This window comes from Hyperoodon ampullatus (genome assembly GCF_949752795.1).
Source record: "Hyperoodon ampullatus genome assembly, chromosome: 12".
Lineage (NCBI taxonomy): Eukaryota > Metazoa > Chordata > Mammalia > Artiodactyla > Ziphiidae > Hyperoodon > Hyperoodon ampullatus.
The window spans coordinates 11162959-11177195 of NC_136925.1; the positions used below are offsets into that span (position 1 = coordinate 11162959).

The following is a 14237-nucleotide window of genomic DNA, read 5'->3' on the forward strand; positions in this document are numbered from 1 at the left end:
AGCTCTCTGTACTCAGCGATTAGAGAGCAGCACTGATAACCCGAGCTAACCGCTAGGGACTGTTTGCGCATTTCTTCCGAAAAGAAACGGAACCATTGTTATAAAGAGAAAGGAATGCTTGAAATAGCTTCGTTAGGGATTCTTACTGAAATTACAAAACTAAGAAATGCGGAAAACTACAGGAATGTATTTTATAAACAGATTAAAAACTTTTAGCATTAAAACCTAACAGGCTATTCATATGTATACTACTTATTCGGAAGTTGTATTTCAAAAAAACATACTTTCCTGTCAAAGAAGTTTCATTGAGTTATCATGCTGTCAAATATTAATTTATTTAATCAACATCTAAAATTGTTTTGAGTAAGTTTATAATAAAATTATATATAATCATAGGAACACTTTCCTGTTTACAAAAGTTATAGCAACTGAGAACAAGCTCTCAAAGGTCTAACAGGAAAGACAAAAATGGCAGAACAACTAGTTCCAGATCTTACTACAGAATAAGGAAGGCAAAACAGGCCATCAGGAGAAACAGACTTCTTCCTGGCCCCATGCTCTAAAGACATCACGGGACAATACAGGGGAAGTGGGGCTCACAATTTTTACAGCAACGTAAAGACATGCTTGGGGAAAATATGTTAAATTGTCTTGGTTTTCTATAAATTCTGAAGTAGGTAATTCTACAAAATCACCTACTTAGTTTTCTGATTAGTCAGTTTAACATCATAACCCTTAAGCATCATCCTTAACCTCAGTTGCTGGAATAAAATTTGCATCAGAAATTGTAAAGTAGTTCAGAAGTCAAGTCAATTTGGAGCCTTTTCACATAAGTTACTGATCTAAAAGTGTCTATCTGTTACCCATGCCACAAGGATGATGTCTTACTGTAAGAACTAAAGAGCTTGAACTGTATTCTTACATTAATGAAAGACAACCCGTCTCCCCATGGAAGTGAGCAGAAAAAACAATTATCCCAATGAATTTATTATGATCCAGAATATTATGTAACTTTAGGCTAACATGATATAGTTTAAAATGGCTTATTTAGTAAAGATCCATAAAATTGGTTAATAACTTAGAAAACAAGAATTACTATATAGATTTAAGAAGATAAACTAGTCTAGAGAAAAGACACAAAAACTATGAAAAAATGAATACACTTTCCCAGTGAATGAATAGTTACAGTCAGCATTGCATAAAAACAGAGGTGCAGACTAAACAATGCTGTATGGTTATTTCCATATTGCATTACTTTTCTTGGTCAGTTTATCTGACAAAGAATGCTCCATATTTTTGTAATAAAAAAGTCATCAATCTAATGTTCCCATGCTCTTATATTTTATTGATACTTTAGAATAAAAATGAAAGTATTTATTAAATAAGTGTGACTTTAGAAATTCCTATGTCAGTTATCTTTATCAAAGTATATGTTTTCATTATGAAAATAAAAGACACTATGTAATTAAGGAGCAGGGAAGTGGTTACATTTACCTTATTAGTGGTTGGTGTAGTGCAACCAATGATGCATGGACTGTCACAGACACGACAGAAAGGTGGAAGTAATCAAACATGACATTGACATGGTGATGGAGGCCTCTTTGGAGGCTAAAGTGCAGCTTCAGTGTTCGGCTGCTTATTAGCTGCAAGGCATTCAGATCATCTGCCCTATAAAAAGCAACACATTTGCTTATTAGTACGAAAATTTAGTAAAGGCCAACATTTTATAGCATAGTTTAAACTATCAAAACCTTTAATTACTTAATTATTTTTTAAAAACAGAATGAGAATAATTTTTAAAGCATCACATTTGCATTAGACAGTAATATGAAACCCAACAATATGAAAATAACCAGATCTTATTTCTAGTTTTCTAACCGTACTTACAGTTTCCATGTTAATGGACTGTTTTTCACTAATGCTCCTACAAAACGAGTCTTTTTGATACTTTAGGAAATACTCTCATCTTAAAATTTTATTCCATAGGGAATACTGTTTATAATAAAGTTGCAATACAGTGTAGGTCAAATCCTATTGTGATAAATCCCAAAAGGTGTTTAAAATTGTTTTTATGGTACAAAATTTTGTTATTAAGTGTTGCTCAAAAATAAGCAAGTATCAATAATTGGTATATATTTTATTACAGATATTTAATCTGTCATTAGATTTACACATACAAAAATTGAAACAATGCCATGAAAATATGTCCAAATGTGTATCTATTTTTAACCAATACATATATTATAATTACCTACAGCTAATTAACTATTTACTCATTTCAGCTTACTCCACTTACAGAATTGACTTGGTTTAAAAAAGAATCCCTCAAGGAATTCCCTGCAATAAACAAGTACTACAGAGGAGCAGTAGCCACCATGTAAAAAATTCTTATTTCTCCATGGTAGTAAAGAGGACATCTCACAAGCAGACCTCTGAGAAATGTAACTGCTTAGACATTTATCCCACATGTAGTCTGAATTTATATACAATTTTCAAGAAGTATTTTGACAGGTACATTTGAAATGAAAAAAACCCCCATGAAAGTAAAATAGTAAAATGGATCTTTGATTCTTGTTTTAAATGAATACAAGCACAGTTTGTCCCTAAACTGTATGACTGTATGTCCAGATGTGTGGACAAGTTCAGGGTACCAGTCCTAAAACTTCTTCATGGACTCTGGAAACAACTGTTAAGTCTAAGAGTCATCAGTCTTGATAACTCTGAATATCAAGAGAGTCCCACCTGAAGGTGGCATCACTCATGCCACCAAGAAAGATAAGCCAGTGATGCAGTGGAACAGAGCTCGGTTGTGTTTAAATGCCTCAAGGCAGTGGTATGGTATCAACCGTGCAATTTCTAGAGTCTAGGAAATTGTTCCATGTTTCTTCAAGTCGTCTGACTTTGCTACCTGGAGCTCATGGAATCAGCATGGGCACAAAAAAGTAGGCCTAACCATTCCCATGAGACTCTCCCAGAAGGGAGACGGAGCCCAAAATAAAGAAGGGGGTAGGCTGGGTTCTAAGAAGAAAATGGGGACTCTAATACAGATAGATAACAGTCATGAGTAACTTAAGATTTTTAATTGTTTGATTAGCCTACTTACGAATAATCTCCATCTGTGAAGTGCAGATCCAAGGATAACAGAAAATTCATTTCCTCAAGGGTTTCTTCAATCTGAAGAGAAATTATACTATGAGCTGCCTTTTGAATATTTTATAGAAAGTTAGAAATATGTCTTGAGGCTTTACAAAAAATATTTATCTAAATATATATGAAGAAATGTTTACCTTTTTTTCATCCAACAACATTTTAACTTTGAAGATCATGACATCATTTAAAACAACTTCCTCATTTTTATATAGAATTTGAAATGTTTTACTGCAAATCAGAGAATCATGAACTGAAGCTGGAAAGGCTAAAGTCATACCTAAAACAGATAAGACAGGTAAAAGGAAAAATACAATACAATTATACTTTTACTTTACTATATATTTGATTATATTACTCCAATGCCATTATTTTATATAGCAGTATTAGAACATTTCTGAAAGTTTATTAATTACTATGATAAAAAATGAATAAATATGGCTTCCCTGGTGGCGCAGGGGTTAAGAATCCTCCTGCCAATGCAGGAGACACAGGTTTGAGCCCTGGTCTGGGAAGATCCCACAGGCCGTGGAGCAACTAAGCCCGTGTGCCACAACTACTGAGCCTGCGCTCTAGAGTCCGCGAGGCACAGCTACTGAGCCTGTGTGCCACAACTACTGAAGCCCGTGTGCCTAGAGCCCATGCCCCACAACAAGAGCAGCCACCGCAATGAGAAGGCCGCGCACCGCAAAGAAGAGCAGCTCCCGCTCGCTGCAACAAGAGAAAAGCCCGCGTGCAGCAACGAAGACCCACTGCAGCCAAAAGTAAATAAATAAACAAATAAATTTTTAAAAATTTGTGAAAAAAGTGAGTAAATAAGTACCTTATAACCATTACAGAACTCTTATACAACTTAATCTGAGAAGGTAAATGAGAAATCTCAAGGTAGATATTTTAAGAGTGAACAATTGATCTATATACCATAGAAGAAAGCAATTTAGTTTTCCATAGCTGCCTAGTGAAGAATCTGGTTGGCTTTTGTCCTGCTTGCTGGGAAGTAACTTCTAAACTCTTGGAATAAAGAATTTGGTTGGCTTTTGTCCCTAATTCCTGAGAGTTAGCCTGTAAATCCTTAGAATTTCCCAACGACAGGAGTGTCTCTGTTATTCATGGTGGCCCAGATAGTTTACAGTAAGGAGATGACTCAGGATGGGGGCTGGCCACACCAGTGAGACCAACCATGTGATTGGAAAGTTGGGGTTTTGAGCCACATGCTGTAAGCCCAATCTTCAGGGCAGCGAAAGGGGCTGGAGACTGAGCCATGTGGGTGATGAGTCAATCAATCGCGTCTATGTAATGAAACACCAATAAAAACTCTGGACACTGAGGCTTGGGGTAGCTTCTCTGGTTGGTAATACTCTCTACATTGTCATACGTAGATTTTTCTGGGTGGGTAATGCATCCTGAGCCCTTGGGGGGGATAACAACAGACTTCACAAATCTGGGACCCTCCCAGACCTGGCGCTGTGCATCTGTTCTTTTGGATGGCTCTGATTTGTATCCCTTTGCTATAACAAAACTTTAATAATAAGTAGAGTGCTTTCCTGAGTTCTGTGAGCTGTTCTCGTGAATTACTGAACCTGAGGGGGTAATTAGTAACTCCCAATTTGTAGCCATGTGACCAGAAGCAAGGGTAGCCTATGGATCCTCAAGTTGCAGCTGGTGTCTGAGGTGAGAGCAGTATCACGGAAAACTGTGTCCTTTACCTGCCAAGTGTGGTCCACCTCTGGGCTGTTGGGTGTCAGGTCATCCCAACAGCCCACTTGCTTGCTATCTTATTGCTCAATCCTCCAGAAATAACATGATGGGAAAAGGAGTCAAAGAACCTGGAGATGTTTAATCTAGAGACTATGCACAGTGGGCATCTCCGTGGGCAGGGAGCCCACAGTGAGATACCAGAGTCCACCTGGAGTAAGGTGGGCATCCCTGCTGGGGTGGCCTGAGGTCTGAGCCTGTGCAGATGCCGAGGGCAATCCAGGTAGAACAAGGTACTGGGAGCCCAAGCAAGATGAGGGGGCAACTGCATGGGAGGGGACCTAAGGCTGTGGGGGAGGAGGGGGTCCTGGCAGAGGGGCAGCCTGGTACAGGGTGCAGGAGTCCCAAGAGGAGGAGAGAAACTTCTCTCGGGGGGTGAAGGTGGGTGTGGGCAGCAGAAGCCCGATACACTGCAATGGAGCCCGAGTGAGGGGAGGAGAATGTCCCTGCAGGAGGAGCTCCTGGCAGGAGGGCTGAGCAAGTCCGGGTGGGGTGAGGAGGGTGTCGCACAGGGACGTGGGCTGCAGGAGGTGCTGAAGCCCGAGAGGTGGACGGATGCATCGTGAGGGAGGGAGGCAGTGACAGGAGCTGGTTATGGAAGGGGCTGATCAAGTGAGAAAACACACCAAGGGTCAGGAGAGCCAGGTGCCCTACTGAGACCTTTCAGGGAAAGAAGGTCCACAGATGGAAAGGAGATACAAATATAAAACGAATCCTGTGGTTTTGGACTAAACTGGACTAAAAGTAGAAATACTCACGTGAACTTGTGGTTTTTACCACGGGTAAAGGTAATAAGTGCTATGCAGAAAGATAAAGAGAGGAAAGAGGGTGAGAAAGGTAGCGGTTTTAAACAGAAAAGTCAGGCAACGCTTCATTGAGAAGGGGACCTCTCAGCAAGGACCAGATCTTCACGTCCTCTCCCTGCTACAGGCCTCCTTCACCTGAGGAGTCTGGAGGTTTGTTCCCCAGAGAGGACAGAACAGAGGCCCTCTGAACGGGAAGTCACCTGGCAAAGCTGAGAGCACGAAGGTATAAGCAGAGGTGTTCTGAACCCTGAATGCCGAGGTGCACAAAGCTCTTCCTCTACTGGGTTCCCAGAATGCTGGCAGTTAAAAGAGTCTTACTCTCCAGGAAGGAAACAGGCTAGAGTCTTCTCTGGCATTTCAAGAACTGTAAAGAGCGTAAGATCTAACCCTATTTGCAAGGCAATAAGCCAGCTGGCCACAGTGTCATGGATGCTGGCAAGAGACACGAGACTCTGGGGTCAGGGTTTCAAGTTCACCTCAGTTGCCCTTGTTCTCACTCCCCCAAGTCACATGGGGTGACACAGGTGGATACCACGCATGAATAGGGTTTGGGTCACAGTTGAAGAACTCTAAGCTTAGGAAACCTTGAACTTTTTTAAGGAGGTATAAGAAAACCTGTCTAACCTTTGAACTGGAGGGAGACCTTATCTCTGTCATACTGGACAGTAAACAAATCCACCTTCTGCTCCAGACAGAGACACTACCTACACCTCCCAAAGCTCTTCACTACAGCAACATCCTTAAAAAGATGGTCTGGAACAAAAGCCTTTCAGTGTCCTTGCTCACAAGATGTACGGAAACTGAGAAACCATGGAGAGCTACTTTCAACAACATGTAGGGTAAAATCTCAGCTTCTTCACAGTTCTTGATGTGGGGAATCTGACCAGGCCAAAATATCTATAATAGATCTGTTATGTAAATCTATTTTAATAAATAAGATCTCAGATACCGACTTCACAGATTCCTAGCAATCAGCTCACCAACATCACCCTAATGTGACACTCGAAGACAGAAGTCCCATGTGTGCTCTCTGAACATCCAATCAGCCTCCTTTCAGTCACGTGCAGATAACTGACGACTATCAGACAGCTGAAGAAAGCTTCTAACATGCAAGTTAGAAACCAAAACAGAGACAAAGCAACTTGTAGAGAGAAATAAAACTAAAAAATCTATCAGTATTGTTCTTAGAGAAAAAAAATCACATTCATGAAATAGGAAAATGTTGCTATAACTGGGGGGCGGGGAAGGATGGATTGGGAGTTTGCAATTAGCAGATGCAAACTAGTATATATAGAATAGATAAACAACAAGGTCCTACTGTATAGCACAGTGAGCTATATTCAATATCCTGTGATAAACCATAATGGAAAAGGATATAAAAAAGAATGTATATATGTGTATAGCTGAGTCACTTTGCTGTAAGCAGAAATTAACACATTGTAAATTAACTATACTTCAATACAATGAATTTTTTAAAAGGAAAATGTTGCTCTAACAAAGGATCAGTCATAGAACAAAAGAGCACTTGAATTTTAAAAGAAAAAATGGAATGAGATGGAGTGAGGAAAAGGAGGGGAGAGAGGAAGGAGAAAGAGAGATAGACAAAAAAAGGGAGAAAGAAAAGCAAAAAGCTCAAAAAAGCAGTTACGGCTGAAGAAATAACCTAACAAATACAGCAAAAAGGAATAAATGGAAAAAAAGGAGAGGAAAAAAACTAAAAATTAAGAGAACCAGTGAAGATGATCCACCATCTAAATGACAGAAGTTCCATAAAGAAAGGACAGAGAAGACAGATGGGAGAAAATGATTAACAAACTAAGAAAATTTCCCAGAACTGAAGTACATCTGCTTCCAGAGGAAAAGGGCCCAATGAGTACTGAGAGACCAGAGGTACATCATCATTTGCCATTAGGGCAGCCAAAACAAAGAGAAGATTCTACAAGATTCCTGAAAGGGGAAAAGGATCACATATAAAGAACTAGCAACCAGAAAAGCTTTGAAACTCTCAACAGCCAGGCTGCAACCCAAAAGCCAATGGAGCAATATTCTCAAAATTCTGAAGGAAAGAGTTCCAAGCTAGAATTCCATACGTAGTTAAACAAGTGTAAGAGCAGAATAAAGACATTTTTAGACACTAAAGGTTTCAGAGATATATGTATTTCCTACACCACTTTCCCCAACCAGATAATGGAGAATAGGCTCCAACAAAATGAGAGAGTAAACCAAGAGACAAAATGGGTGTTAGGAAACAAGAGCCAATGCACAAGGAAGGTAGAGGGAATCCCTAGGAAGACGTGAAGGAAGATTCCCAAGAGGTCCTCTGTCTTAGGTACAGAGCTGACTGATCAAGATTGGATCCGTGTGCTCAACAGACAGCTACACTGAAGCCTATCATCTGAAAGACCTGTGCTGCCATGGTGCCATTTTTTAACCTAAGGACAGATTAAAAGCTTGGCCAGATTCCTTTCAGCCCTTGGTTTGCTTGAGGGTGGACTAAGAAAGTTTCTGCCCTATAGCCGAGATCATATGAGGGCAGTCTTTTCCCCTCACAGAGGTTTTCTGCTTTGTCCTGCTCCTAAGAGTTGAAGGAAGGAAAACTGAACGGTACGTGTAGATGTAAACCAGCCTATCCCACACGTTGGCTATCTATACTCCACCACGCTGCGACCTGGGCAGGAGCCCTGGATGTGTGAGTTCATACAGCACTCCACCACGCTGCGACCTTGGCAGGAGCCCTGGATGTGTGAGTTCACACAGTACTCCACCACGCTGCGACCTTGGCAGGAGCCCTGGATGTGTGAGTTCACACAGCACTCCACCACGCTGCGACCTGGGCAGGAGCCCTGGATGTGTGAGTTCACACAGCACTCCACCATGCTGCGACCTTGGCAGGAGCCCTGGATGTGTGAGTTCACACAGCACTCCACCACGCTGCGACCTGGGCAGGAGCCCTGGATGTGTGAGTTCACACAGCACTCCACCACGCTGCGACCTTGGCAGGAGCCCTGGATGTGTGAGTTCACACAGCACTCCACCACGCTGCGACCTTGGCAGGAGCCCTGGATGTGTGAGTTCACACAGTACTCCACCACGCTGCGACCTTGGCAGGAGCCCTGGATGTGTGAGTTCACACAGTACTCCATCACACTACGACCTTGGCAGGAGCCCTGGATGTGTGAACTCACAAAATATTCCAGCACACTACAGCCTGGAAGTGTGGATTCACACAAGTCACTCCTGACCTTGCCCATTAACTCCCCTAAGGGATCCTGAACCCTTTCAGTGCACAGAAAGCACACCATAACCCAAGAACTGCTCAGCTTTCTCATGGGAGCAGCTTTCCCTCACAGCTGAGCTTGTGCTTGCTACTCAGTTTTTCCAAACTCAACCAGACACGTCCTTGGCATATACTCATAGGTAATGAAACTATAAGCAAAACAAAAGAATGATTAACACAGAAGTCAGGAGGGTTACACAGGGTGCTTTTATAGTACTAATAATATTCTGTTTCTTAAATGAAGGGTTGGGTACCTGGGTGTTTATTTTATCACTTAATAAAATAATGTTTTACATTATCTTCAAAAATGTCTGATACATTTCACAATAAAATTTTAAATGCTTATTGCATTATCTATGTCATGCATTGTTCTAAGCTAAGTAGACCAGACCAAACCAAAACAAACCAAAAAACCACCTTCCCTGCCCTCACCTAATTCTGTAAATTCCATCTGCACTAAGTGTGACAGAGAAGGACAGAGTGCTGTGGCATCTCATAAGATGAGGGTGAACTTTGTCTGCAGAGTCAGGAAAGGCTTTGGTGACAATACAGCATTTGAGATGAAATATCATGAAAAAGTTAGTCAAAAGAAGATGGAAGGGAGGAGAATTTCAGGAGGAAGGAGCAGAAACTTCTTGTTAGCAACTGCTCACAGCTATAAAAGAGGAAATCGACAGTAACACAGTAATACTGGGGGACGTTAACACCTCACTTACACCAATGGACAGATCAACCAAAATGAAAATAAATAAGGAAACAGAAGCCTTAAATGACACAATAGACCAGGTAGATTTAATTGATATTTATAGGACATTCCATCCAAAAACAGCAGATTACACGTTCTTCTCAAGTACGCACAGAACATTCTCCAGGATAGATCACACCTTGGGTCATAAATCAAACCTCAGTAAATTTAAGAAAATTGAAATCATATCAAGAATCTTTTCTGATCACAACACTATGAGATTAGAAATGAATTACAAGGAAAAAAACGTAATAAACACAAACACATGGATGCTAAACAATACGTTACTAAATAACCAAGACATCACTGCAGAAATCAAAGAGGAAATCAAAAAATACCTAGAGACAAATGACAATAAAAACACGACGACCCAAAACCTATGGGATGCAGCAAAAGCAGTTCTTAGAGGGAAGTTTATAGCTATACAAGCCTACCTCAAGAAACAAGAAACATCTCAAAAAAAACAATCTAACCTTATGCCTAAAGGAACTAGAGAAAGAAGAACAAACAAAATCCAAAGTTAGCAGAACAAAAGAAATCATAAAGATCAGAGCAGAAATAAATGAAATAGAAACAAAGAAAACAATAGCAAAGATCAATAAAACTAAAAGCTGGTTCTTTGAGAAGATAAACAAAATTGATAAACCATCAGACAGACTCATCAAGAAAAAGAGGGAGAGGACTCAAATCAATAAAATTAGAAATGAAAAAGGAGAAGTTACAACAGACACCACAGAAATACAAAGCATCCTAAGAGACTACTACAAGCAACTCTATGCCAATAAAATGGACAACCTGGAAGAAATGGACAAATTCTTAGAAAGGTATAACCCTCCAAGACTGAACCAGGAAGAAATAGAAAATATGCACAAACCAATCACAAGTAATGAAATTGAAACTGTGATTAAAAATCTTCCAACAAACAAAAGTCCAGGACAAAATGGCTTCACAGGTCAATTATGTCAAACATTTACAGAAAAGCCAACACCCATTCTTCTCAAACTCTTCCAAAAAATTGGGGAGGAAGGAATACTCCCAAACTCATTCTATGAGGCCACCATCACCCTGATACCAAAACCAGACAAAGACACTACAAAAAAAGAAAATTACAGATCAATATCACTCATGACTATAGATGCAAAAATCCTCAACAAAATACTACCAAACAGAATCCAACAACACATTAAAAGGATCATACACCATGATCAAGTGGGATTTATCCCAGGGATACAAGAATTCTTCAATAAACGCAAATAAATCGATGTGATACACCATATTAACAAACTGAAGAATAAAAACCATATGATCATCTCAATAGATGCAGAAAAAACTTTTGACAAAAGTCAACATCCATTTATGATAAAATCTCTACAGAAAGTGGGCATAGAGGGAACCTACCTCAACATAATAAAGGCCATATACAACAAACCCACAGCAAACATCATTCTCAATGGTGAAAAGCAGAAAGCATTTCCTCTAAGATCAGGAACAAGACAGGGATGTCCACGCTCGCCACTATTACTCAATATAGTTTTGGAAGTCCTAGCCACGGCAACCAGAGAAGAAAAAGAAATAAAAGGAATACAAATTGGAAAAGAAGAAGTAAAACTGTCACTGTTTGCAGATGACATGATACTATACATAGAGAATCCTAAAAATGCCACCAGAAAACTACTAAAGCTAATCAATGAATTTGGTAAAGTTGCAGGCTACAAAATTAATGCACAGAAATCTCGTGCATTCCTATACACTAATGATGAAAAATCTGAAAGAGAAATTTAGGAAACACTCCCATTTACCATTGCAACAAAAAGAATAAAATACCTAGGAAGAAACCTACCTAGGGAGACAAAAGACCTGTATGCAGAAAACTATAAGACACTGATGAAAGAAATTAAAGATGATACCAACAGATGGAGAGATATACCATGTTCTTGGATTGGAAGAATCAATATTGTGAAAATGACTATACTATCCAAAGCAATCTACAGATTCAATGTAATCCCTATCAAATTACCAATGGCATTTTTTACGGAACTAGAACAAAAAATCTTAAAATTTGTAGGGAGACACAAAAGACCCAGAATAGCCAAAGCAGTCTTGAGGGAAAAAAAAGGAGCTGGAGGAATCAGACTCCCTGGCTTCAGACTATACTACATAGCTATAGTAATCAAGACAATATGGTACTGGCACAGAAACAGAAACACAGATCAATGGAACAACATAGAAAGCCCAGAGATAAACCCACACACCTATGTTCAACTAATCTATGAAAACGGAGGCAAGGATATACAATGGAGAAAAGACAGTCTCTTCAATAACTGGTGCTGGGAAAACTGGACAGCTACATGCAAAAGAATGAAATTAGAACACTCCCTAACACCATACACAAAAATAAACTCAGAATGGATTAGAGACCTAAATGTAAGACCGGACACTATAAAACTCTTAGAGGAAAACATAGGAAGAACACTCTTTGACATAAATCACAGCAAGATCTTTTTTGATCCACCTCCTAGAGTAATGGAAATAAAAACAAAAATAAACAAATGGGACCTAATGAAACTTCAAAGCTTTTGCACAGCAAAGGAAACCATAAACAAGACGAAAAGACAACCCTCAGAATGGGAGAAAATATTTGCAAATGAATCAACAGACAAAGGATTAATCTCCAAAATATATAAACAGATCATACAGCTCAATATTAAAGAAACAACCCAATCCAAAAATGCGCAGAAGACCTAAATAGACATTTCTCCAAAGAAGACATACAGATGGCCACGAAGCACATGAAAAGCTGCTCAACATCACTAATTATTAGAGAAATGCAAATCAAAACTACAATGAGGTATCACCTCACACCAGTTAGAATGGGCATCATCAGAAAATCTACAAACAACAAATGGTGGAGAGGGTGTGGAGAAAAGGGAACCCTTTGCACTGTTGGTGAGAATGTAAACTGATACCGCCACTATGGAGAACAGTATGGAGGTTCCTTAAAAAGCTAAAAATAGAATTACCATATGATTCAGCAATCCCACTACGGGGCATATACCCAGGGAAAGCCATAATTCAAAAAGACACATGCACCCCAATGTTCATTGCAGCACTACTTACAATAGCCAGGTCATGGAAGCAACCTAAATGTCCATCGACAGATGAGTGGATAAAGAAGATGTGGTATATATATACAGTTATTACTCAGCCATAAAAAGGAACGAAATTGGGTCATCTGGTCAGACATGGATGGATCTAGAGACTGTCATACAGAGTGAAGTAAGTCAGAAAAATTAAAAAAAATATAGTATATTAACGCATATATGTGGAACCTAGAACAATGGTACAGATGAACCGGTTTGCAGGGCAGAAGTTGAGACACACATGTAGAGAACAAACGTATGGACACCAAGGGGGGAAAGCGGCGGTGGGTAGGGATGGTGGTGTGCTGAATTGGGAGATTGGGATTGACATGTATACACTGTGTGTATAAAATGGATGACTAATAAGAACCTGCTGTATAAAAAAATAAATAAAATAAAATTAAAAAATTAAAAAAAAAGAAACTTCATTTATTTCTTACTTCATATGGTATTAGGTACATGGTCAGCACTTGTGGAGAAATTGGAACATGTGTGCACTGTTGGTGGGAATGTAAATGATGTAGCTACAATGGAAAGCAGTATGGAGGTTCCTCAAAAAATTAAAAGAAAACTACCATATGATCCAGCAATCCCACTTCCGGATATTTATACAAAAGATTTGAAAACAGGGTCTTGAAGACATGTATCTGCACAGTGCTGTTCATGGAAGCATAAATGTCCATCAGCAGATGAATGGATAAAGAAAATGAGATATAAGATGGAATATTTTCAGCCTTAAAAAAGAAGGAGGTGGGCTTCCCTGGTGGCGCAGTGGTTAAGAAACTGTCTGCCAATGCAGGGGACACAGGTTCGAGCCCTGGTCCAGGAAGATCCCATATGCCACGGAGCAACTAAGCCCATTTGCCACAACTACTGAGCCTGCGCTCTAGAGCCCACGAGCCACAACTACTGAAGCCTGTGTACCTAGAGCCTGTGCTCTGCAACAAGAGAAGCCACCACAATGAGAAGCCCACACACCGCAAAGAAGAGTAGCCCCTGCTCACTGCAACTAGAGAAAGCCCACGCACAGCAACCGACCCAACGCAACCAAAAATATATAATAAATTAATTAATTAATTAAAAAAAAAAGAAGGAAATCCTGTCATACGCTACCACATGGATGAACCATGAGGACTTATAATAAGTGCAATAGGTCAGACGAATGCTGCGTGATTCTACCTACACGAGGGATCTCAAATCGTCACTCACGGAAGGGGTAAGTACAAGAGTGGTTGCTAGGGGCAGGGAGCTGGGGTAAGTGAGGAGTTCTCGGTACACCATGTTCAACGTACAGAGTTTGTCAAACAACAATGTGCATACAGTTAGCAACACTTAACACTTAAAAGTTTGTTAAAAGGGGAAATTTC

The 14237-nt window shown here is 39.8% G+C and overlaps 1 protein-coding gene across 1 annotated transcript in view; it reads right to left on the reverse strand.

Moving 5' to 3' along the window:
* FAM135A (family with sequence similarity 135 member A) overlaps window positions 1-14237 on the reverse strand; it is a gene marked incomplete at both ends in the record, with an annotated part of 97639 nt that overhangs the window by 57526 nt on the left and 25876 nt on the right. The window contains 3 exons of the mRNA XM_079716073.1: window positions 1495-1668; window positions 3104-3174; window positions 3288-3427. Coding sequence (XP_079572199.1) covers window positions 1495-1668; window positions 3104-3174; window positions 3288-3427 — 385 coding nt within the window. The remainder of the gene's footprint in view (window positions 1-1494; window positions 1669-3103; window positions 3175-3287; window positions 3428-14237) is intronic.